Source organism: Capricornis sumatraensis, chromosome 15, assembly GCF_032405125.1.
Source record: "Capricornis sumatraensis isolate serow.1 chromosome 15, serow.2, whole genome shotgun sequence".
In the NCBI taxonomy this organism is placed as follows: domain Eukaryota; kingdom Metazoa; phylum Chordata; class Mammalia; order Artiodactyla; family Bovidae; genus Capricornis; species Capricornis sumatraensis.
Window position 1 is genome coordinate 14,700,956 of NC_091083.1, and position 24,912 is coordinate 14,725,867.

Genomic DNA, 24,912 nt, shown 5'->3' on the forward strand with positions numbered 1-24,912 from the left:
TTTTTAAAAACTGGACTTTATTTTCAGAGCAGTTTGAGATTCACGGCAAAATTGAGAGGAAGGTACAGACTTTTCCCAGGTGCCCCCCACCCCCACCCATGCCGTGCCCACTGTTATCAGCATCATTCACCAGGTGGCACGTGGTTACTGAGGCTGAACCCACACAGACACATCTGCTGCCGTTGTGTGCTGTCGTGTCCGACTCTTTGCGACCCCATGGACTGTAGCCTGCCAGGCTTCTCTGTTCGTGGGATTTTCCAGGCAGGAACACTGGAGTGGGTTGCCATGTCCTCCTCCAGGGGATCTTCCCAACCCAGGGATCGAACCCTCATCTCCTGAGTCTCCTGCAGTGGCAGGCGTTATCGTCACCCAAAGTCCACCGTTTACCGTGGGTTCACTCTTGGTGTTGTATGTTAAATGAGTTTGGACAGATATATAAAGACACATATCCATCACTGTAATATACAGAGCAGTGTAAATGCCCTAAAAATCCCTTGTACTTTACCCGTTTATCACTCTTTCTTCCCTAACCCCTGGCAACCATTCATCTTTTTACTGTAATTGTACCTTTTCCAGAATTTCATAGAGTTGGAATCATAGTCTGTAGCCTTTTCAGATTGACTTCTTTCGCTTAGGAATATGTACTTACCGTTCCTGCATGTCTTTGTCATGACTTGACAGCTCCTTTCTTTTTGGCAGTAAATAATATCCCATTGTCTGGAGGTATCACGGTTTATTTACCCTTTCACCTGCTGATGGACATGTTGGCTGCTTCCACCTTTGGGCGATGGTGAATGAAGCTGCTATAAACCTCCATGTGCAGGTTTTGAACTGGGTTTTTAACTCGTTGGTGTTGGATCGTGTGGGTCTCTGTCTGTATCTGTGTTCCTATTCATGTATGAGTGACATTTTATGTATATATATTTTAAGTCCTCTCCCCTTTCTTTGGATGGTTGGTGAGGTAAGGGCTGATTTCAGTCTTTTATTTGGTGTCTGTCTTCACTCTCTCAGACACTGGATTGTTCGCGGGAGCAAATGACGACACTTTGTATCTAATTAGCAATATCTGATTGCTCACCACCTGCCAGGGCTTGTTCTGTCTCCTCTCGCTGGGGAGAAGGTGGGTTCTAGCACCATTTCAGTGTTTAAATCTGGTTCAGTGGCTCACCATTGTGCAAATGGTGTTGCTTTTTTGCTGTAGTTACAGGAGTGTCTGGGGTGGTGGTAGTTGGGGGGATGGGGTGCGGGGAGGTGGTTAGATGACCTTGGCTAGCAGAGGGAACCGAGAAGCAAGAGGTCATGGAGAAAACCCAGCCCCACCACTCCTGCTGAGTCTGGACCCAGCGAAGGAATTCTCTATAAAGAAGCATGGCAGCAGGCCATGCCGCACACGCAGGGTTTTCTCAGCTATGTTCTGGGTGAGATTATCTGAGTTACAGTGCACACTTCTCCCCTCATCATCACTCTGCTCAGCACCCTGGAGTCAGGCTGTGGCCATCACAAGTCTCTTGGGAGATGTCTGTGTCAAGTAAGGGAAAAAAGTTCCTAACTGGCTGTGGTCCTTGACCTTTAGCCCGGTTCTGACTCCTGTAATCTCTAAACTTCCTTTTACTCATTTAAAAGGATGATTGGATAATCTGGAAGATTCCTTGTAGACCTTGGGTCATAAAATTCTACACACCCCCCCCCCCCGCCCCCCGCCACCCTAATCCTTGAAGCTGTCCTGTTTGTAAAAATATCATTGGATTAGAGGGGTTTTTACATTCTCTGCTGCCTTTTCTGAAGGACGGCATCCCTGATCGCCAGATTTGGGGGTGGGTCAAAGCCATGGATGGTTGGATATAGATGAGGTTGTTAACAGAACTAGGGAAACAGGTGGATGTCTAAACCAGTTGCCTCTGGACCAGTCCATTCTGGAGTTCAGATGCGCTTGGCTTGTTCGTAAATGAACTTGCAGAGAAGCGATGTTATCTTCCAGAAGAACACTACCCTGATATACCGTACTGGGGGACTACAAGGACTGCTCCAGTTCTGGCTGTCTCATGACCCACACACCCCCCCCCCCAACCTTATTTTTAAAGTGTGAATTCGAGCTCGTCCCCCACTCTCTCCCAGTTTCTTTGCACTTATATATAAGAAGTGGGAGAAGGATTACGCAAAACTTCCGTTTGCTGGCCTCCATCAGGTGAGGGAGGTGATGATCAGCTAGAACTCCGTCTCTGCTCTAAGGCACTGTGGACACCCAGGCAGCAAAGGCGCCAAGCCTCAGCTAGAAGCTCCGAGGACTGTCACTGCCTTGTGCCCGCCGAGCTGGGCCCTGGTCAGACACGTGATCCAGACAGGGAAATTAAAGATACACTGTCAGTTCACTTCTGTGGCCTGCTCGGAAACACAGTCCCCTGCAAGCTTGGAGGGTGGAAGAATGCCACCCCAGCCTTGCCCTGTCCTTCAGCCTGTGCAAACAAAAATCGGTGGGCAATAGCTGGCACACAGGTACCCTGGGTCCTCAGGGAGAGACGAGTGTGCAAACATGCAGGGGTGCAGCCGGGGCGCCCGGACCCAAGCAGCTGGGGGCAGGGTGCAGGTGCGCCCTCCCCACTGTTTTCCTCTTTGGGTCAGCCCGCTCTTATTTCTGGAGTGGAGTGGGACTCTCCCTGGGGCGATCTAGGGTGTCATCTCTGGCATTTGCTCCCAGTGCAGAAAAACAAGTCCGAATGCAACGCACTCGGGTTTCTGAACAGCTGCCCAAGCTCCGAAACCAGGCAGTCAGCAAAGCGGAGGAAGGGAGGAGGGCAGGGGTTCGGGAGAGGGAGGAGGGGGCGGGGCGGGGGGAGGCGGTCAAGGGCGCTGTTTCGGTGGGCGACGCTCCTCCCCGGGCTGGGGAGTGGGGAGAGTGGGGGACGTCCAGGCGAGTGGGGTGCCCCTAGTGGGGATCGGGGTGCAGGAGCGAAGGGGTCGAGGGTACCCCCCAGTGGACGACAATGGGAGATCCGGACCCCTGGGCGGGCGAGGGTGGAGGAAAGTGAGGATGCTTGGGCTCGGTGAGGAGCCTGCAGTGGGGGTCGGTGCGCGAAGGGAGGGGTGTTGAGGGTACGTCCCCACCCGGTGGGTAGCGCTGGACGCTCTGCGACCCCAGGCGGGCTGGGGGAGGGGACTGCCTGGACTGAGGGAGTGCCCAGGGTGGGGGTGGGCGTCGGGCTGGGGGATGGTTCGGAGCTCCTGCTCTGGGCGAGCTGGGGTGCGAGGAAGGGGGAGGCGCGGCGGGGCGGGGCGGGCAGGCCGGAGCTGCTTGCCTGCCGCCAGGGAGCGGGCGCCTTCCCAGCCGAGCCATGCGGTACGTGAGCGACGTGTGGCAGCCTCTGCGCAGACTGTTCCGCGGCAGTGTGGGTTTCGGCGAGCGCCGCCTCCTTCCAATCACCGCGCAGCCCCAGTGGAGGGATGCGCCTGTGCAGCGCAGCGCTGCTCACTGAGGCGTCGCGTGCCAAAGTCACATCCAAGTGAATGCCTGCGAGGGAGGCATCCCTCCGCTCCCCGCACCCCAGATCTTCACAGGGCGGCCACGGACCTGACCTCACGACTGCCGCATATCCCCAGCTGATGCAAAGCCTTGGGAACCCGGAATACGGAGGGACACACAGCAAAAACTGGCGAATTTTAGGGGTTTGCACAATCAAGGTGCCACCTCCCAATAGTTATTCCGGACTTTCAGTCAGGTAATCAATTTCAGATTAGAATAGGATCGAGGTTTATTTACTCTTCTACTAGAAGAAATAAAAGTATATCGAAAATATTGTAAACGGTGACCGTGAAAACCAAGATGCCACGTTCCATTTTGGTCCAGCCTCCGAGTCTTTCCCGCCCCCTCCTTGTGCCCAGCATTCCGGGGACCTTTTGGGGAGCAGTGTTCAGCACAGGTCAGGGTTTCTAAGGAATTCAGGAAATTGGGCAGAGTGAGGACCAAGGGCCAAGGAAGCCCCCTGCCCTGGGGTGGCGCCAGGGCAGTGGCGGCTGAGACTCACGGATATTATTAGGGAGCAGTTCCAGCAAGGAGTGACCCCAGAGGCGCTCTCAGCGACCTCCTTCTGGCCTCCCTCTAGGGTAGCAGAGACACACACCCCCGTCCCCTCTTAACTTTCTCCCAACTTTTAACCCTAAACCCCTGTCTTCACCGTGACCGTGCCTGGCCCGGAATGCATAAAGTAATTGGCCTCCAATTTAAATAAATTTGTATTTAAAAAAGAATGCACAGTATCTGGGTCCCATTCCCAAAGAGGCCGAGTCTTTAGGATGCAATAAGCATTCCAGGTGATTCGCTTGCAGGGCTCCACGGGCCGCACTGGACGGTGCGGTTTCTCTCCTCCCAGCACAGCTGCAGTGGTTATTCTGGGAAGCTGTGCCGGGCGTTTTTAGGGGATGACAGGAGGAGGCTCACCAAGTGGCACCTTCCGCCAGGGCTCCTTTAGGGCGTTATCTGAGTCGGCGTCGCCGGTCTGCAGGGGGCGCCAGCAGGCTGGGCCACCCTCCTTCCACGTGAAAGGGGGCTGGAACCCGAGGAATGCATCCCCGCCCCAGGGCTGACGTGTGCGTGGCTGTCTTAAAAGCCGGGGCAGCGGGCTGGGCGTCCAGCAGAGCCGGAGAGGAGGCCAGCGGGCGAGGACCGCACGGGCTCTAGCCGGCGCAAGAGGACCGCGGCTGTCACTGCGCTCGGAGCATCTCCGCCCCGCGGGAGCTGTGGGTGCCGCCCCAGCCCCGCGTCCCTCTCGCAGCGCTTGGGGAGCCTCGCGCCCCAGGCGAGCGCCCGTGATTTAGCACAAAGCACGTTTCCAAAAAGCCGCGCTTTCGCGCACGCACCCTCGCCCCCCTTTGTTTCGGGGGTCGCCAGGCCGCTCTCCTCCCCGAGTCTGAATTCTTCGGAAGGGGCGGAGGGCCGCCGAGCCTCGGCTGGGAAGATGCCCTTGGAGCTGACTCAGAGCCGGGTGCAGAAGATCTGGATCCCGGTCGACCACCGCCCCTCGCTGCCCAGGAGTGAGTGCAGACGCGCGCGGGGCCGGGCGGCCGGGGAGGGCGCGCCGTGCGCGGAGAGAGGCCATTGTGTGGAGGGCGCCGGCCCGGCGCTTTTGTGCCGGCTCCCCTCCTCCGGCGCGCTCGGCCGGCCGGGCGCCGCCCTCCGCGCCGTCCCCGCGTCCCGGCCCGGGCGCCCCCCGCTCCTCCCCACCAGCTCCGGCGCGGGGCGGGCACGGCGCCGGCGCTGCGCCTCCCCTGGCCGGCGTCGGGGGCGCTGTGGCCCGGCTCGAGGGCTTCGCCGGGCTCCGCTCGACTCGGCTCGCGCGCGGAGCGCAGAGGGACCCGGAAACGGCGCGCGCGCTGAGCGGGAAGCGCCGGGCGCCGCCGGGAACCTCCGTTTCGGGGACGCGTGGGAAGGGACGCCGGCGTCTCCCGCGGCCCTGGCCCCTCTCCCGGGCGCCCGCCGCGCCGCCTCGGGTCCCAGCCGCCGTTCTGTGTCGATCGCTACCTCCTCTCTCCTCTCTTCTCTCTTCCCCTCCTTCCCTCCCGCCTCCTTTTCTCCGCTTTCCGCCTCCTCTTCCCCACCGCGTGTTTCTCTCTCTTCTCAACCTCTCTCTGCTTCCACCGCCTCACTCCATCCTTCGTCTCTATGTTTCTCTTTCTTTATGTATTTCCATCGTCTATCTTTTTCTCCTTCTTTCTATGTATTTCTAATCTCCTATCTTTAGTTCTCTTTCGCCCCCTCTCCCTTCGCGGTCTTTATTGCTGTCTGCCTCCCTCTCTCTTCCTCTCCCGTCCCCCCTCTACCCCCTGTGCCGGGGGCGTAGAGAGTTGTCTGGAACTCAGCCTTTGTGCACGTTTTGGGGAGGGTCTGCGGGTGGGGACTACACAGTTGGCAGCGTTTCCCGAGTGTGCGAGCCGGCGCGCGCGCGGGCACACATGCACACTCTCTCTCCGGACTTGGAGTTTGCTGACAGTTCGCCTCTCCGCCCTGTCGGGCCTGGCCCGTAAATGCTTTGAGAAGGTTTGCCTTGGGCTCTGTCGCCAGCCACGAAGAGAGCCACCTCTTAGAAGGGTGGTTCCAGAGGTTTGAAGGCGACACCCGCTCCTCCAGCAAAATCACCAAGGGGCCTGTCAGGTGGACAGGCTGAGACAGTGGTGAGCATTTTGCTCCAGGTCAGGTCAGGTCAGGATGCCTGAGAGATAAACACTGGCTCCCAGGTGCAAACCCTCCCAAGTGGCTTCAAGGCATCTCCCGAGCTAGGTGGCCTGTGGGCTTTCTCTGCCATCACATTTTTCAGGGGCTGGTCACCAAGGCCGCAGTGACAGCTCCTCTCCCTAGGGTTTGCGCAGGTGTGAGTTACCTCCCTGTCCTCAGACCTGCCCCAGGAGGTGGGGAGAGTTGGCCCTGGGGTGCTCTTAGGACATCCTGGTGATGGGAGCCTGACAAGGTGCTCCCCATGCTGGCAGGGGTGGGGTGGAGCAGAGTGCCCCTCCACCAGCTTGATCCCTCAGGTCCAGCAGGCCACAGAAGGACAACTAGGCTTCTTTGCAAGGTAGCTGGGCACTGGGGAACCTTACAGGTGTCTTGCTCCCCAGCCCTTTCAGGTATGCTCTTAAATAGCCCACTGAACAGGCTGACCACGGTCCGGTTATATTTCTGTAAAACCTGTTGGTGGAGAGAAATGCCCCACCTGAAATCAGGAGGGAGATACAGAAGGAGCCCCACCCCTTTTTGACTTTTGAATAAAAGATATTGATAAAAGAACACTTGATACACTGGGGCACACAGATATACATTGGTTCTCTCAACACCTGTAGGTGTATGTGTGCACACAGAAATGCACACTCACATTTAGCCGTCCTCTGGGGTTCACGGCAGGGCGGGGTGGGAGGGGGACTCTGAGCTGGGCTGGCATCCGCTTGTTGAGTGATTCTGACAGACACAAGTGTGCGGCCACGCTTTTCCTCGGGGCTTCAGAGATCCATCCATTAGTCCCTATCAGCCTGCACGTCTCGCACGCAGATGAGATATTTGCCTGAAAATCCCTGTCGGAACAATTTGCAGCTTGATGGGTGGGGGGCTGGGGGGGGGAGGCGGTTTGCTGAAGCTGATGGATTAAGTCCCTTGTCCCCGCCCACTCCTGCAATCCCTGTGTGTGGCTGTGGGGTTACATTTTTTTCTTAGAAGATTATCTGCACCCTGGGTATTTATTGCTTGCATGCCGTTATTTTAAGTAGCAGTGTCTTTCTGGGTTTATATGGTCACAGTTGTCTCCTCCCATCATGGAGAGAGGGTATCTCTTCCTGGCATCTTTCCCATTCCCTGCCCCTCCCCCATTCTTTAATGGCATTGGGAACTGGGTGGATTTTTCTCCCTCCTAAACCTGTTGCCATCTTTCTAAGTGCTGTCCTAGTTGGGGGGTCACAGCAGACCCGTCTGAGATGTGTTAACTAACAGAGGACACAGAAAACACGACTGTGGATATATAAAGAATGGTAAAAACAGCCGCAGGAAGCCCCAGATTGATTCATTTGGTGGCACTTCCACCTCTGAAGCCCATCGTTTCGGGGCCCGATTGCTACAACTTCATGGTGGTAAATGCTTCTTACAAATCCTGCCGCTTCCTTCAAGCATAGACTGTAATTCAGGGAGACTTACTGACTTGGTGAATCAGCTGAATGGACAAGGAAGTAGGCTCTCGACTGGCAAGAACTAGCGATCCTTTGTTTCTCATCACGGAAAGAGTTGTGTGTGCAGGTCCCAACTCATGTATCATTTCTCTGCTCAGAACCCGGTTTCCTCATCTGTAAAGAAGGCTATGCACTGTCTGCTGAGAGAAGGTTTCATCTCACAGAGGCTTTAGCCCCACTGATGGTTTTCCAGCTCAAAGAGGGAAAATCGGGGAAACCTTACAGACCTTATCATGGGGGCAGCCACTGCAATCTGCAGTCGTGAATCTCCTCCCTGGCTTCACATTTAAATCATGTCGGGGAGACTTTGGAAAAAATGCATGCTGGTACCCCCTCTCCAAGTTAGAATTGCTACAGGTGCAGCCTGTGCATCCTGGTTTTAAAAGCTTTTTAGGTTCAGCCGCTGGTCGAGAACCACTTTTTGAGGAAGGAGCACTTCAAGGGTTTCAGGTGAGAAGGACCAAGGTGAACCCCAGGTCTGTCCCTCACCGCTTATGCAGGGGACCTCCTTCACTTGTGGGTCCTGGTTCCCTCGTGTCTGGCCTTAATGGAAGGAAGCCCTAATGGCTGATGGAGGCTACCATAGCAAGTATCCTACACGTTACCTTCTGCTTCACCCTCTGGGAACCTTTGTGAAACATCCGTGGATTTCACAGACAGGGAAAACTGAGACTCCAAAAGGTCGAGTAACTCGTCCGGGACCCGAGGCAGTGCTGGCTTTGAACTCTCCTGGCTCCGGGCCCTCTCAGCCACCATGTTCCTGCGTTGTCAACTGATTCCCTGAAACACCCCTCCCTCCTTTGCTGGCAGAGAGCCTGTTGGGTTGGGAGGGCCATTCTCTGGACGAGAATTAGGCATTGAGTTAAAATGTGCGTGCAAAGCAATGAATGAGTGCAGCATCCACTGCACAGTCCAGAAGAGTTTAGGAAAGAGGTTTTGCTGAGCTGGGGTCTCCCCACCCTGCAGAGCCTCAGCCCACCTCACCGCCACCCCCCCACCATCCCCCTGGGGCAAGGTCACTTCCCTGTCGATTCCTAACACGGGACCAGGTGGACTCTCTGGGCTGAAATGATCCCAGGAGAAAGTTTGTGTCCAGTGAACCACAGTCAGGTATCTGCTGTGGCTTTCTGGCCCTGCCTTCCATTCTCCTAGGGCAGAGTGTGTGGTCCTGTTCCCCAGAGAGCCCTTTTCAGGTGGTGGTGTCACAGCAGAGCTTACTGTGCAGCGTGTCATTTGCCCTTGCCTGGCAGCGATGGGGGAGCAGGTTGCCATGGTTACCATAGACACTCTGCCGTGGAACTTGCATGATGCCCGCTGGGCACTGGCCTGGTCTATATCTGCAGCCCGGCTGTCTGTCTTCCATGAGTTCCCCTGAAACTTGGTGTTGAAGCCTAACTACCTACTTAGAAGAGAAGAGCATGAGTAACGTGGCATCTTTCGAGGTTAACATTTTGGAGTGCCTCTGGGTGGCAGGAAGTTTACAGGAGGTGCAGTACGTGCGTGCTAAGTCGCTTCAGTCATGTCTAACTCTTTGCGACCCCATGGACGGTAGCCCACCAGGCTCCTCTGTCCATGGGATTCTCCAGGCAAGAATAACGGAGTGGGTTGCCATGCCCTTCTCCAGGGGATCTTCCTGACCCAGGGATTGAACCTGTGTCTCCTGTTGCTCCTGAATTGCAGGCAGATTCTTTACTGCTGAGCCACCAGGGAAGCCTACAGGAGCAATGGCAAAGTGTCTTCCATTGGTTTTTTTTATTTTCTGAGCCTGCAGTACAGCATCAGTATGGTAAGCTAGGACAGCGGTCCTGCCTGCTTGAGGCAGTGGGGAACATGAATCAGAGAGGTCAGCTGCTCAGTCAGGGTGCAGGACTGGAATCGGAATCTGCCAATGCAGCCTCTGTCCAGGGACTTCAGACTGTTGCTTTATCTCTAACCTCCGTATATCCTTTTACATGCAAGTACTTTGGGGAAAACCTAGTGTTAAGCTATACACTTATCTTCCCTATTCCTGAGCTGTTGGAGAGGAAGATGAACAGGCAGGACTCCAGGGAGGAAGGTATGAGAGGTGGGACTGTTAAAAAGGTCAGCAGAGAAGAAGAGGGTCAGAGTGGAATTGAGACAGAGGCAGGAGATTATGGGACCAGGGGAGCACTTGAGATGTGCTGTGAGTTTAACAAACAGGAGGGAGGGTAAAGTTTTGTCATTTCGGGGACCCCTGAGCACCTGGGCGGATGGGCAGCAGCAGACAGCCTTGGCAGCTCTTTGAATCTCATGCAAGAAGCCAAAGGACCCAAGGAATGACTTCTGCTTCCCTAGACAAGCAAGGGATGGTTTATTTGGTTTTGAATTTTGGGCTTAAGGTATTTATGCTGCCGTGTCTTTATGGGTTTTGTTTTTTCCTCCCAAAGTATCTATTGCCAGAGGAGATTTGCACATACGATTAGTGGATATAGAAGTAATCCCCTATTTGATAAATTAGTCAGCATCTGCCTCTGCTTCCTTGGCATGAGTCCAGCAGAAGTATTGCATACATGTGCACAGCCGAGAGTGTGTGTATGTGTGTGAGCGTGTGTGAGATGCTCCTGGGAGCAGTGACACGGTGGGGATATCAGATAAGACCAGGGGAAAACCAGTGGGTTGCGGGAAGGATCAGCAGAGTGGGCGTTTCCGGGCGCAAGCGAGGACACTTTCACTTTCTCGTGAGTCACCTGCAGCTGTCACATGCTGACGGTAGGTGTGTCTTCTGTCCCCACTGGTCTCTGAGGAGGCCATCAACTTTTTCCGCTTGCCCCTCGGGGACTCCAGAAAGCCCCCTGGTGCATCTTTGCTCCAGTCCTGTGCTCATGCAGTTCGAGAGGCCTCTGTTTTCTAGGAGCCTGTTTGTTCCCAGCCCCTGGCCGCTGGGGAATCCAAGCCAAGGGTGTCTGTGGCTCCTGCGTGTCCCGTGGCCTCCTGACAGCCTTTCCTCTTCTTCCTGGCTCTCATGGAGATTGTCCCTGACAGTCTAGAAACATGAAAGGAGAAGCAGTGTCTGTGTGTGGCACTTGCTGCCCCATGTCCCCAGGCTGCAGGTCCCAGAGGCAGAACCTGGGCATCGCGGCCAGTGCTTGGGCACGTGACCTAAGTCTGGCCACCAGGCCTAGCATCATGAGGCTGTGTTGAGGTGTCCAGATTGAGAGGAGGGGTCTCCTCAAGCTTGTGCTGTCAGCAGCCTGGTGGCCCCCCACCCTCCCATCTGACACTCACCTGTTCAGAAGGAAACAACCTCGATTCCATGGTGCAGTCTGAGTCGCTTGGTCTGCACTGTGGCCGGAGCCCAGAGAGTGGGGCTGTGTGGTGGTCAGTGAGCGCCTCGCACACTGCTGGGTGGGGAGCGGGCAGGCAGCCGGTCTCTGCCCCACATGGGTGGTCCCGGGCTCATGAGCACTTGTCTCACGGGATGCCAGAGACTCTCAGGAAACACTGCATCCGGCAGGGTTCTTTGGGCTACTTTCTGCAAACCTAGTGAAAACCTCTCTCCCTAGAGTTTTGTTGAGATTCCGAGGAACATGGTTGAGAAGCCGGGAGAGGCTGCACAGGCAAGACCCTCTGGGTTTCTGGGAGCCCTGCCTGGGGCCCTTGTGACTTGGCGACAGCCGGAACTTGGACGAGGAGGAGCAGGCAGGGGCGGTGGAATTTGTGGGGTCAGCTCCTTGGTCCCTGACCGACTTCCATTTCATAAACTCTTACTGTGGAAATTGCCTTTTAAAAATAACCTTTTTTAGGAAAGCCATGCAGACCTCGTGCATGGAGGTACAGAAATTTATCTGTAATTTGGCTGCTGGAGCCCCACCCCCCAGGGCTCTTACCTGGCACCTCTATTTACCTGTTACATTGCATCTGAGATAGCCTCTCCTACTGATGACCTCACCCTATTGGTGCAGGGGAGTCCCTTCCTTACACCCCAGGGCTACTTTCCCCTCTGGGGTTAGTCATCATTTTCTGGCTGGGTTTGGGGCCCTTAGGTGTCAGGCTGGGAATTTGGGGTCCCTGCCATGAGGACCTCAGAGCAAAAGGGAGCCGTGTGACCGAGGGCTCTGGCAGTCAGGGGCCCAGTCCTGCGGGATTGTAAAGTGCAGGGGCTTCGAGGTGGGGATGAAAGCTGCGTTTCTGTGGGATTCTTTAACGCCCATTGTGGGCAGCGCTGGCTGCTTTATTCATGACCCTTCTGCTGTCTCTCCCCAGCCTGTGGGCCGAAGCTCACCAACTCCCCGACAGTGATTGTCATGGTGGGGCTCCCCGCCCGCGGGAAGACCTACATCTCCAAGAAGCTAACCCGCTACCTCAACTGGATCGGTGTCCCCACGAAAGGTGAGGCTGCAGCCCAGGCCGGAGCTGTCACACTAGGGGTACATTCTGCTCGCCACGACCCCCATCCCCCCAGAAAAGAACGGCCTTTCCCTCTCCAGCTGCTGAAACTCTCTTTGCGGGACCACTCTAGGGGGCTCTGTCTGCAGTGAGGGGTCACAGCTTCCTTTCCAGTATGTCACCCACCACCCTGTATTGTACGCCCTGCTGGGTGCATGGGAGTCTCTGCTCACTGGCTGCTCTCTCGTTCTCCCTGCCCTGCAGCTTCCCCAGCTCAGCCCTCATCTCCTCCAGGAAGCCTTCTCTGACCACCCTAGTCTGTGCGGCTCTTTTCCTTCAAACTCCCCCAGCCCTTGTTTGTGACATTCCTCCGCTGCTGTCTTAAAGTACTCTTTCTGTGCTATTGATTATATTTTTCTATCTGGTCTTCCCACTGACACGGGGAATGTCTTTAGCACAAGAACTAATTTTTCACATTTGTTGCCCCACCCCCCACCCCCACTCCGAGCCCGTGCCCAGCACAGTGCTACATACACAAACTGCCCGGTCAGGGCCCAGTGCCCATCCTGGCCGTGGGCTACTGGTATACAAAGTGGCTGCTGTGGATCCGGCCATGTGTGTGAGTCCGCACTCCCTCTCAGCCATGTTGGCAGGAATCATGGCCCCAATTTTCACTAGACACGTGGCCACCACCTGCTTTCAGGCTCAGTCTCCAGCCCCGGCCCTGAAAGGCTAGTTTCCAGGCTGGGCTGTGGGAGGTGACCCCAGAGAATCAGGGGCACCGTGAGCAGTGCTGGGTCTTGGGGAACCCCGGCTGCCTTCCAGATCAAGCCATGCCAGTGCAGGACGTACGGCCCACTGCCTGGTTTCTGGTTTCCTTGGGATCTTATTCAAGTCATGCGCCGGCTTGGTTTCCTTCTTTGGAAAGAGGGATCCTGGCCCGGGGAGATCCTTTCTGGTGGTCAGCATGGTCAGTGAAGGGGCTGTTCTTTTCCGCACAGTGTTCAACGTGGGCGAGTACCGCCGGGAGGCCGTGAAGCAGTACAGCTCCTACAACTTCTTCCGCCCGGACAACGAGGAGGCCATGAAAGTCCGCAAGTGAGGCCCCGGCTGTGGGTGCAGGGCGCTCTGTCTGTTGCGTGGCCTTAGACTGGGCGGGAACGGGGCAGCCGGCCCCTCCGTGTGCAGCTCGGGAGCCTCTCGGCCTCTGAGCCTTGCCGCTGTCCTCCGCTTCCAGGCGATCTGCGCCCGCTGGTATGAGGCGGATCAGCGACAGCATCTCACTCGGCACGAGCTAAATTGTTTCCTGCAAAATCGTCTGTTTATGCTAGAAAAGGATTACCTTTTCGGCCCAAAATGACCAGAGCTCCCAAGTGTGACCTTAGAGCCACTTGGGAGCAGGACATGGCCCCAGTGCCAGCCCTGCCTGGATGGGTACAGTGGGCGTCCGTGGGCAGGACTTGGGCAGCCGTCTTTTGGAAGCTCCAGGGGTGGTTTTCGGCACGCCAGCCGCACTCAAGCACTCCCCGAGGGCCGCAGCTGTGCGTGCGGGGCTCTGACTGGGAGCCTCCGGCCTGGTGGTCTCAGCCATCTGGTACACTTTAGCGGCAGAGTTGTGGGTCACCCTGCTCATTGTGGGGGGTGGGGTGGTGGTGCCTGGGTGTCCCCTCGGATGGACCCCCTCCGACGCACCCGTCTCTTTCCGTGTTGCAGGCAGTGTGCCCTGGCTGCCTTGAGAGACGTCAAAAGTTACCTGACGAAGGAGGGGGGCCAGATCGCAGTAAGTCTAGGGAATAAGTCTTGTCTTCCTGCCGCGGGACGGTGCCCTGGAGGGAGGGGCGTGTGGATGGAGCCATGGGGGGATGCTGCTGGAGGGGACAGGCGTCTGGCCTGAGCCGTGAGGGAAGCAGGGGGTGCAGGTAGCCCCAGGACCCAAGAGGAAGCTGGTGAGTGGGGCAGACTGAGGAGCACAGCCTGCCGGACCTGGGGGGTGTGGCCCCCGAAGCCAGTAGCCCTCCGTGGCCCTCCCCTGCGCATTGCTTTAGGACTGCTCCCATCCCGGCCTCCCCTTCGGTCTCTGAGCGCAGGAGGGAGGCCGTGGGGGGCCTGGGAGGATGCAGTTTCTCCTGGAGCCCCAGAAAGTGCAGTAAACACTGCTCAGCACCAATCGGGTTCTCTCCTCCGGCCAGGTTTTCGATGCCACCAATACTACTCGAGAGAGGAGACACATGATCCTCCATTTTGCCAAAGAAAGTGACTTCAAGGTGAGCCTGACTTCTCATCCTGGCCTGGTGCGCTCAGGAGCAAGGGGGCCCCGCAGGGATTGACTGGTTCCTTGACTGGAGCACCTGAGCTCCACGCTCGGGCTTCCCCTGCCGCTGCCTGGGAGTTGTTGCCTACAGATTGGGCTTTCCTGGTGGGGGCTCTAAGGGGTTCCTGAGACTAGATGCTCCCCTCCTCTCTTGGTGGGAGGGCAGAGACTGAGGGCTGGATCTTTTTTGTGTATTTGGGCATTTATGTGTGGGGTCCTTCCTGCTCCAGTGTGGCGGTGATGTCACAGCGATCCCAAAGTTGGCCCTTTGTGTTACCGCATTTGTTGTTTCCTAACGTTTCTGTCTTGTTTCCTTCCAGGTGTTTTTCATTGAGTCTGTGTGTGATGACCCTACAGTCGTTGCCTCCAACATCATGGTAAGACCCCCAGAGTGTGGCAGTCTGAGAACAGGGTGACTGGGTCAGCCAGGAGAAGCCGTAGAACTTGGAGAATGAGCTGGCTCTGCCAGCTGGTGGGGGAATCATCTTGGGGGGAATCAGGCGGGTCAGAAGTGCAGAGCAGTCGTTAACTTAGAAACACATTCTGCAACCCGGAATTGATCTTAGCAAGGCCCTTCAGGTGGTTGGCAGAAAGAGAGAAGTCGAGGAACTCAGTTTTGGTGGGATAACTGTTTGGTGGCAGTATCCTTAGCCGCTGGGGGGTGAGGGGGCTGCTTAGGGTGTAGGATGGAAATAGAGACAGGAGGCTCATCTCTTGCTGGTAAGTTTTCCCAGTAGGTAAGCATGGGCATGTGTTGACAGCAACCTATAGGACCCTGCAGACAGAGGGCAGAATTCCCAAATTTGGGAAAAATGGGAGTGGTAAAACTGTCTTCCTGCTTTTCTCCCTGTGTCAAGGGGAGGGTTACCTGGGTAAATTGAGGGTACTTGGCAGCTTAATTTGATGTCTTCTTAAATTGTACTTGATGACAATAAACTGTAAACAGAAAAGGTTATCGTGAAGACTTCACCGGAAGTCCCCTTCTCTTGTTGTAGGTCACTTTCTCTCCAGCTTAAATACATCCGAGTAAGATGTTACCTATAGCAAAAAGCTGGTCGGATCCTTCTACGAGGAGTGCCAGACTTTGGCCATATAGTGTGTGTCCTTCAAAGGAGTGCTGAGGGTTTGTTAGTTTTTGGTGGTGGGTCTTGGCTCCAAGGCAGTGGGAATATCTGCATGCATTTCTCAGGAATGGGTCCATATTTCAGGAAGGGCTATTGAAATGGTAGAAAAATCAGCCCAGATTGGCTTCAGTGGCCCCAAAGGAGGAGCTCAAAGTGTGAGAAAACACAGGTTGCCTTGGGCTGAGCCGAGGCTTCTGCTGTATTTCTCTGGTTTGGTTCTGCGTTTCCACCGGTAGGGAAGCAGAGCGCAGCTGCAGGATAGTCTTTCCCTGGCGAGTAGTTGACACTCACTTGGCCAGGAGCTCAAGCACCATCTCGTCCTCTGTGAATTCCTAGATCCATGTTCCCCAACCCTCTGTGTTCAGAAATCTCTTTCTCTGATGACGCCTCAGAGCTGCTTAGCAGTTTTTAGACTTTTCTCTCATGCTTTTTATGCGAGAGGCTTTGTTGGAGGAAGAGATCTGTGAACCGAGTGTTTTTTTTTTTTTAATTATGCTAAAATATACATAACTTTGGTGGTGGTGGTTTAGTCTCTTAAAGTCGCATGTCCCACTCTTGGGACCCCATGGACTGTAGCCTACCAGGCTCCTCTGTCCATGGGATTCTCCAGGCAAGAGTACTGGAGTAGGTTGCCATTTCCTTCTCCATGCATAACTTTGGGTTGGCCAAAAACGCTTTTCAGATTTTCCTGTAACATCACATGGAAACACCTGAATGAATTTTTTGGCCAACCTAATAAAAAAGGTTACCACTTTGACCGTTTTTAAGTGTTCAGTTCTGTGACACTCGGCACATTCACCCTGTTGGGAAACCATCCCTGCTGTCCACTTCCAGAACTTTTTCCTCTTCTGGACTAAAACAGTGCCCCCGTGAAACACGAACTCCCCACTGAAGGTGGATTTTTGCAGTGTGCCCGCCTCTCTTTGATGGCTGTGGTCATTGCTGAGGAAGAAAAGAGCACGTGTGAACGGATTCTGAGTTCCCCCGAAATCTGCCAGGTTTCTCAGGCTTGTTCGGTTTTAGAGGATGGCGGGCCCGAGGGGCATTTCTCCTCTGTCTCTGTCCCATGAAAGCGAGCCTTGGTCGGGACCAGGTAGAGAAGCATCCGTTGGGGCCCAATGACAAGGGGGTACCACCCCACCTGTGGGCAGTGCAGGAGGAACCTGATGATTCCACCAGGAGGGTACCCACACTGACGGGGCATTGCCAGCACCCCTGGGGCACCTTTGCTGACAGGCAGCCTCCTGTCATGGGTGCTTATGTGGGACTCAGCGAGACTGAAGACCAGGTTGTCTAGTGGTGACCTGGCTACTGGATTGATCCTGAATCGGGGCCCATTCAGAGGGATTTATTAGAATCCACCTGGGATAGGACTTCCCTGGCAATCCAGTGGGTAAGACTTCGCCTTCCAATGCAGGGAAAGTGGGTTCGTTCCCTGGTTGGGTTCCTAAGATCCAAAATCCCCAACAGAAAACCAAAACATAGAACAGAAGCAAATGGTCACAAATTCAGTAAAGACTTTAAAAATGGTCTGCATAAAATATATATATATATATCTTAAAAAGAATCCTCTTGGGTTTCCTGTCCTTGCCTTACCATGGGTGCCCTCGCCGTGGAATCATCAGGCTGTGACTCAACGCTCAGCCATATCTCTTTTTGTTTTTCCTCTTGGAACGCTGGGTCGGGTCATCATCATTCTGAGCCCGTCCATGCCTTTCCCAGTTTGCAAGCCCCAAATCCTGCTCATTCTAAGCAGAAAGCCCTCCAGCGTGATTCATCAGCTGCCTCTTTGTGGTGTTACAGGAAGTGAAAATCTCCAGCCCGGATTACAAAGATTGCAACTCCGCAGAAGCTATGGACGACTTCATGAAGAGAATTAACTGCTATGAGGCCAGTTACCAGCCCCTCGACCCCGATAAATGTGACAGGTAATTCCTGAACCACTTGTTTCAGGGCTGAGAACATTATTCCTGATGAATAATATTCCCATGAAGCGTTTGCTCCTGGATACTTTTATAAACTCTCTTTTTAAATATCTCAAGAAAAGTATATCCTTGGTGATCGATTCAGTGTAACTATCATAGACACTGTGTGCTGTTGCTGCTGCTGCACGAGTGTGCAAAGTGAGTTTCTGGGCCCCGTCTCTCTCTGTCCTTTGCTCTTTCCGCTTATTTTCCTTTCAATTCTCTCGCTTTTCTCTCCTATCCTCTGGGAGGCCCTCTAGCCCCACTCTGCTGTGGGAATTGCAGACTCAGACCCCCCGACTCTCGGAGCAGAAAGGCTCGGTCTCTGCCCCCCTGGAGCTGACGCTGTGGTGTGGTGGAGGCCGAGTCTGCCTGGTGGGGCTGGGCTGCGTCTGATGGGCCGGCCCCCCCTGCAGGGACCTGTCGCTGATTAAGGTGATCGATGTGGGCCGGCGCTTCCTGGTGAACCGTGTGCAGGATCACATCCAGAGCCGCATCGTGTACTACCTGATGAACATCCACGTGCAGCCCCGCACCATCTACCTGTGCCGGCATGGCGAGAGCGAGCACAACCTCCAGGGCAAGATCGGGGGCGACTCGGGCTTGTCCAGCCGGGGCAGGAAGGTAGGGGGAGCAGGGGCTGGGCGGGAAGCGTCCCTGTGTGTATGTGTCCCTGTGTACATATCTGTGCCTTTGTGTATATGTGTGTGTATTCCTGTCTGTGTGTGTTCCTCTGTGTATGTGTCTGTATGTACCCTTGTGTGTGCACCTCTGTGTCCTTGTGTGTACATGTGTCCTTGTGTCTGTGTGTGTTCCTCTGTGTGTCTGTATATGCCCTTGTGTATCTCTGTGTCCTTGCGTGTACACGTGTCCTTGTGTCTGTGTGTTCCTCTGCGTATGTGTCTATGTGTGCCCTTGTGTGTGTATCTCTGGGTCCTTGTGTGTACACGTGTCCTTGTGTCTGTGTGTGTTTCTCTATGTGTCTGTATGTGCGCTTGTGTATCTCTGTCCTTGTGTGTACACGTGTCCTTGTGTCTGTGTGTCTTCCTCTGCGTATGTGTCTATGTGTGCCCTTGTGTGTGTCTGTGTGTCCTTGTGTGTACACGTGTCCTTGTGTCTGGGTGTGTTCCTCTGTGTATGTGTCTGTATGTACCCTTGTGTGTGTACCTCTGTGTCCTTGTGTGTACGCATGTCCTTGTGTCTGTGTGTGTTCCTCTGTCTGTATGTGCCCTTGTGTGTGTACCTCTGTGTCCTTGTGTGTACACGTGTCCTTGTGTCTGTGTGTTTCTCTATGTATCTGTATGTGCCCTTGTGTATCTCTGTCCTTGTGTGTACACATGCCCTTGTGTCTGTATGTGTTCCTCTGCGTATGTGTCTATGTGTGCCCTTGTGTGTGTACCTCTGTGTCCTTGTGTGTACACGTGTCCTTGTGTCTGTGTGTTCCTCTGTGTGTGTGTCTGTATGTGCCCTTGTGTGTGTACCTCTGTGTCCTTGTGTGTACAGGTGCATGTTCCTGTGTCTGTGTGTTCCTCTGTGCGTCTGTGTCCCTGTGTGTGTCTGTGTGTTCCTCTGTGTATGTGTGTGTCCTCATGTGTGCATCGGTGCCCTTCTGTGTACATGTGCGAGTCCCTGTGTGTGTCTGCGTATGCCGATCAGACACTGACTCACACGTGTGCACGTGTGCGCGCCTGAGGGGAGGGTGTGTGTGCAGGGCTGCTCCCAGGGCCCCCTTCCCCCAGCAGTGAGGACAGCCTCGCCCTCCCGGAGGGGCTCGGTCCTCCTCTCCCAGACGGGTGGAGCCTGTGACCCAGCGCACGCCCCTCACCCCATCCCCCCAGTTCGCCAATGCCCTGAGCAAGTTTGTGGAGGAGCAGAACCTGAAGGACCTCAAGGTGTGGACCAGCCAGCTGAAGAGCACCATCCAGACGGCCGAGGCCCTGCAGCTGCCCTACGAGCAGTGGAAGGCCCTCAACGAGATCGACGCGGTGAGTGCCGGTCGGGGCCTCTGCCCCAGGCGCTGTGGGGGACCCCCAAGCCTCCCATGCTGGCCGGCTCCGCGGCTACGGGCTGCGCCCTCGAGCGACCTCCCCCTGTGCCCGCAGGGCGTGTGTGAGGAGATGACCTACGAGGAGATCAAGGACACCTACCCCGAGGAGTACGCGCTGCGTGAGCAGGACAAGTACTACTACCGCTACCCCACCGGGGAGGTGCGTGCGCGCTGGGCTGCTGGCGGGCGGGCCGCGGGGCTGTGGCTGAGGAGCTAGCGCTGGTTCTGCCGAGGCTGTGGTACCCGGCGAGGCCAGGGACACAGAGGGGCTGAGCGGCTCCGCGAAGGAAGGGCCTGTGCCTCCGCCCTGCTGAGCTGCCGCGTGCTCCTCCTCGCCCATCCGCCGGTGAACAGAGTCCTCCCCCTCACACAGCTCCAAGGGAAGCACTGCTGGGTTTCCCAGCAGCTGGGACAGAGGTGTTTCCCCAGTGACGGAAATGACAGTTCAGGAAAGGGAAACAGTCCTGGCTGCTGGTGCGCTGGACGCAGGAACGCTGCTGACTGTGGGCATCATGGCAGGCGTTCAGCAAGTTTCTTGTGCCAGCTCCACGGATGCTGGCGGAGGGACCCCTGGCCCCTGCAGGCCCTCGGGCTGAGACAGCAGCTGCCTGGAGCTCTGCACCGAGGGTCCCGTGCAGGCGGAGCTCTGGGGTCTGTGGAAGGCTTGGCCTGGTGACACCCCGCAGGGGTCCTTCCTGTCTGTGGTCCTGCTGCTCAGCATTTGTCACACGTCAGTTAGCGGGAACCCAGGGCACTGTCCCTGGTCTCATTCCCTGGGGCCTCCTTAGTGAGAGAGGGACCAGGGGTCACGGTGGTCTTGAAAGTCACAGGCTCACCCCTTCTTTTTCAATTTTCTCCTACTGAGATAAAGTTCCTATCATATAAAAGTCACCGTTTTAGCCAAAGTACACATCAGTGGGTTTTTTTGTATATTCACAGTATTGTGCGGCCATCATGACTAATTCTAGAACATTTCCCCATTGCCCCAAAAGAGACCCCCAGTCTCTCAGCAGTCAGTCCCAGCTCCCGTCCCCCGGCCCGTGGCCTCTTTGAGTCTGTGTTCTGTCTCTGGAGTTGTCTGTTCTGGGCATTTCAATGGAGTCACACGCTCAGATGTCACTCCGTGTAGCGTGTTCAGGCTCCTTCGTGCTGTGCTGTGTGTTGGGGCTCCTTTTCCCGGGGCAGGGTGGGGGCCAGAAAGGAGCAGGGAGAGGGCAGTGGTGTGGGTCCCCTGGGCCCGGGATGGATGCAGGACCAGCGCGCGGGCGGTGGGCTGATGCAGGACGAGGGGCGTGGCCCCTGGTTTATAACAATGGGCGTGGCGTGGCGGGGGGGCGGTGCCCGGCGTGGTCTCTGCGTTATAACGACAGGAGGGCGTGGCCCGGGGTGCCCAGCGTGGTCCCTGGTTTATAACAATGGTCAGGGCGTGGCCGGGGGTGCCCGGCTTCTGCTCCAGGTCACCATCCCCTTCTCCCTCTGCTCTGCAGTCCTACCAGGACCTGGTGCAGCGTTTGGAGCCGGTCATCATGGAACTGGAGCGGCAGGAGAACGTGCTGGTCATCTGCCACCAGGCTGTCCTGCGCTGCCTCCTGGCCTACTTCCTAGACAAGAGCGCAGGTGCCTGGTCTGCAGCGCGCCCTCTCCTGATGGAGGGTGGGGTTGGGAGCTGGTCCCAGCCCCTCCACGAGGAGGCAGGGCCCCTGGGGTAGCCCCCTCCGGGTGCTTCCTTGCAGCCCCCAGAGGATATCAGAGCAGTTTGAAGCTGGGTGGGCTTAACGGCCTCAAGAAACCCAGCCTCCCTGTCTCCCCACATCTCAGGGGCTGTGGGTCTTTGGGAAAGGGGCAATCCACCTCTAAGGGGCTCCCAGCCAAGCAACCTCTAAACACTTGTGTGTCTGCCTGTGGGCCAGCAGGATCCCAACTCCTACAGTGTTTGGGGAATGATGCTCTTACTCCAGCTCATTGTGTGAGGCTTTGGTTCAGCTCTGATCGTGCTCTTCTGGGTGTCTTAGCAGGGCGCCGCTGGCAGCAGGGCCTGTGCTGGGTCGGGGGCGGGGGTGGTGTGCACCTGCCCAGCCAGGCGTTTGCGGTCCCCATGCAGTGCAGGCTCTGGTGAGGGGCCTGGGCATGGCCACCCTCCAGTCTCCCATCTCACCATGGGCCCTTCTGTCATTTTCAGAGGAGATGCCCTACCTGAAGTGCCCACTTCACGCTGTCTTGAAGCTGACGCCCATCGCTTATGGTGAGCGTGGGGACCCAGCCCCACCTAGACTGATCCTCCCAGGTGGGCCAGGCGGGGCTGTGAGCTCAGGTCCCCCTTTAACCGAAGCCGACCTGTCCCCGCCTTCACCCAGGTTGCCGAGTAGAATCCATCTACCTGAATGTGGAGTCCGTGAGCACACACCGGGAGAGGTCAGAGGTGAGTGTGAGCTCGCAGCCCCCTCCTCACCCCCGCTGTGTCGTCTGTCTGGGAGGGACCCGTGGGCGCTAGCCCCTGGAACGCCCTGCCGTGGCGGGGCTGGCAAAAGCTGTGTCAGTCGGTGGCATCTGCCTGCCTCCGTTTGGACCCGTGGTCCTCAGGGCTGCCCTCCCCGACCCCCTCCCCGCTTTCTCGGCTCCGTGTGCTTCCTACCTGCCTGTCTGGTGGCTTCTTGGCATCGTCCTCCTTTTCCTTTCTCTCTGTGCTGCTTTCCTCCATTTCCTCTTGACCCAAGAAATGAGTGTGGAGGAGGAACCTCTTTTAAACGTGACCACGGTCTGGTTACCGTCGCTTTTTCCTCTGGGGAAGCCAAATGATTGCAGGTTCCAGAGTCCCGGGTGGCAGTGGGACCCACAAATTTCGGTGTCATCCACGTGCACTCACGTCTCTAATCTCACAAAGACAATAAAGAATGAAGAAGAGGGTGGGACCAGGGGAGCACAGCTGTGACTGGGGGTTGGCGATGTGGCAGATGGGATGTGTGATTCTCTGGACAAGCCCAGTGCCTGACCGCACGTGCCACCACCTGGGGTCAGCTTGGCTGGGATCCCCCAGGAACAGGACAGGGTTCTGCCCAGGCGCAGGAACCTTGTGAAAGGAAGTTTGAGTTTACTTTATCCCATCAGCCAGACTCCAGTGCTCTGCCGACATCCACCCGGCCCTTTCTTTGACACTGAGCTTGACATCCCTTGTTCCTGTCCCTGCTCTCATGGAGCATGGCCAGAAGATCTTGGCATTCAAATCCCAGCCTCCAGTCGCCCGGCTGGGCGACCCAGACAAAGGTGGGCCGCACGCCTTGGCTCTGGCAGTGCCTCCCGAGTTGGGGTGGCAGGATGGGCGGCGGCAGCAGCCTCCCCACCGGACCCTCCCGCAGCGGGATGATGGAGGTGGGCTGGGACTGGGCTCTGATGGATCCTGAAAGCTTTGCCGGGCAGAACAGGGCAGGGGCTTGATGGAGACCCTGGAGGTCCCCACTCCAATCGAGTTGTCCCTTGGTCGGAAGAAAGCTAGCGTTTCCTGTGTCTGTGGTCCCCTGGCTGGGGTGGAGGCTGCGTTTCCTGTCCGAGGCTGGGTGTGCTCCCTGGGAGCAGGAACTGGGAAGATGCCGGCTTGAGGTCAGCAGGAGGCGGGCCCGGCACTGACACCTCCCGCCGCCCACGCCTCGAGCCCAGGACCCCGCCTCTGCGTCCCTGGAGGCCTGCAGCCAGGTCTTCCCCTGCCTCTCACGTGCTGTCACCGCATCACTGTCCCGCTCTCTCTTCCTCCCTCGCCTGCTTTGCGAACGTTGTGTCTGTTGAGCGGTTGTCTGGCAATGATCGGGGCAGGGGCTTGGGATGAGAGATCACCCCTTGTTCTTGCTGAGTGGGAGACGCGGGTCGAGCCGGTGGCCCTGCGGTCCAGGGCCGTTCTTCGTGGTCAGTCTCGTGGTCTCAGTGAAATCCGGAAGCAGAGAAATGTGTCTGGTTTGGTTTCGGATTTGGGGTTTTTTTTGGCTTATTTACCTCCCCCTCCTCGTAACTGTCGCCTTCTCTCTTTTGTCTTTGTCTCGCTTAGGATGCAAAGAAGGGACCTAACCCGCTCATGAGACGCAATAGTGTCACCCCACTAGCCAGCCCCGAGCCCACCAAAAAGCCTCGCATCAACAGCTTTGAGGAGCATGTGGCCTCTACCTCCGCTGCCCTGCCCACCTGCCTGCCCCCGGAGGTGCCCACGCAGCTGCCCGGACAAGTGCGTTGACCCCCCCTTCTCCTTCCTGAGTCAAGTCGCATGCAGGGTGGGGAGAGCGTGCCCGGCAGGGCGGCAGGGGCCACAGACTCAGGCCTGTGTGGGGGGTGGGGACTGGGAGGAGAGGACACGGACTGTCCCTTTGAGTGTGGAACCCCCAGATCCATTCTCAAGATTGGCTTTGCACGGACATGCCCTTTCCGGGGAGGTGGCCTTCCCTGGGCAGAACCAGGCCAAGCAAAGAGATGGCCCAGTGTCCGTGATCCATTCACATTCGTGGACAGTTTCTTCTAAAAGTTAAGGCAACCCCCAATTCAGGACCAGCTCAGCCCCCATCTGGCTGAGGGCTGTTGGCTTCTGTGTGGCCTGGGGACCTCTCTTCTGTCCCCATGATGAGTATCTTTCCTGACTTCCTCCCTTGCCATTGCTCTGTTAGAGAAAAGCTTTGTCAGATGGTGCCCTGAGAATGTGTCTGGAGCTGGTGTGGACAGACTGGAACCCGGGCTAAAGGACCTGGAATAGACGCTTTCTCCTATAACAGTAAAAAAAAAAACCCCAAAGGAGAAAACCAACTAGATTAATTCTTAGATTATTTCATCCTTTGTGATGCTAGGCTGAAAGATGCTGGCTGTTGGGCCGTAAAATTTGTTTCCAGCAAATCTTCCTCAACAACACTTGAGAATCCTGGCCAGGGTGTGAGGTGTAGAAGTCCCTAGGCACAGATTTGGGTCCCACCTAGGGGTCTCCCCTAACCGCCACCCTCTGACATAGAAATCACGGGTTCAAGTTCAAGCTGAATTTGAAGGCCCGCAGGCTCTTCCTGAGTTTCCTGGAAACTCCTTTAAACCTTATGCTGTCTGGAAACGTGCTGTGTGTGTCCCTGGAGTTGGGGGCAGGGGTGACGGTGCTGTGCCACCCCGGGCAGGCCATTGGCCCGCTTGAGGCCTCAGTTTTCTCATCTGTGGAGTGGGGGAGCAGCAGCTTCTGCCACAGGCTGAACATGGGGAGACTCGTGCTGAGTGTGTCTGTGGTCGTGTCCCGCCCTGGTGCCAGCTCTGGGGTTTTATGTCACGTTCTGTCACCTCCCTGGCCTTCAGTCTACCTGTTTTTTTAAAATGAGGGAGACAGACTGGCTGGAAGACATCTAATAGTGGTCCTTTCGGGCCTACCCTCAGCGGTGATTTTGTGAAAACTTAGAGCTAAAGTGCCATGTCAGT

General features: G+C 56.2%; 1 protein-coding gene across 4 annotated transcripts in view; it reads left to right on the plus strand.

The window, feature by feature from the left end:
• Positions 1–24,912, plus strand: part of PFKFB3 (6-phosphofructo-2-kinase/fructose-2,6-biphosphatase 3) — an 80,004-nt gene that overhangs the window by 49,471 nt on the left and 5,621 nt on the right. For 2 of the 4 annotated variants that reach the window (XM_068987184.1, XM_068987185.1), the window contains exons 1-14: positions 4,897–5,025; positions 11,923–12,048; positions 13,047–13,143; positions 13,759–13,825; positions 14,235–14,309; positions 14,677–14,733; positions 17,284–17,408; positions 17,861–18,068; positions 19,283–19,429; positions 19,547–19,651; positions 20,979–21,108; positions 21,671–21,733; positions 21,846–21,910; positions 23,525–23,698. In XM_068987184.1, coding sequence (XP_068843285.1) covers positions 4,950–5,025; positions 11,923–12,048; positions 13,047–13,143; positions 13,759–13,825; positions 14,235–14,309; positions 14,677–14,733; positions 17,284–17,408; positions 17,861–18,068; positions 19,283–19,429; positions 19,547–19,651; positions 20,979–21,108; positions 21,671–21,733; positions 21,846–21,910; positions 23,525–23,698 — 1,515 coding nt within the window. In that variant the 5' untranslated portion in view covers positions 4,897–4,949. Of the gene's footprint in view, positions 1–4,896; positions 5,026–11,922; positions 12,049–13,046; positions 13,144–13,758; positions 13,826–14,234; positions 14,310–14,676; positions 14,734–17,283; positions 17,409–17,860; positions 18,069–19,282; positions 19,430–19,546; positions 19,652–20,978; positions 21,109–21,670; positions 21,734–21,845; positions 21,911–23,524; positions 23,699–24,912 lie in introns of those variants that run through there. The other 2 variants (XM_068987186.1, XM_068987187.1) reach the window with 2 other exon arrangements.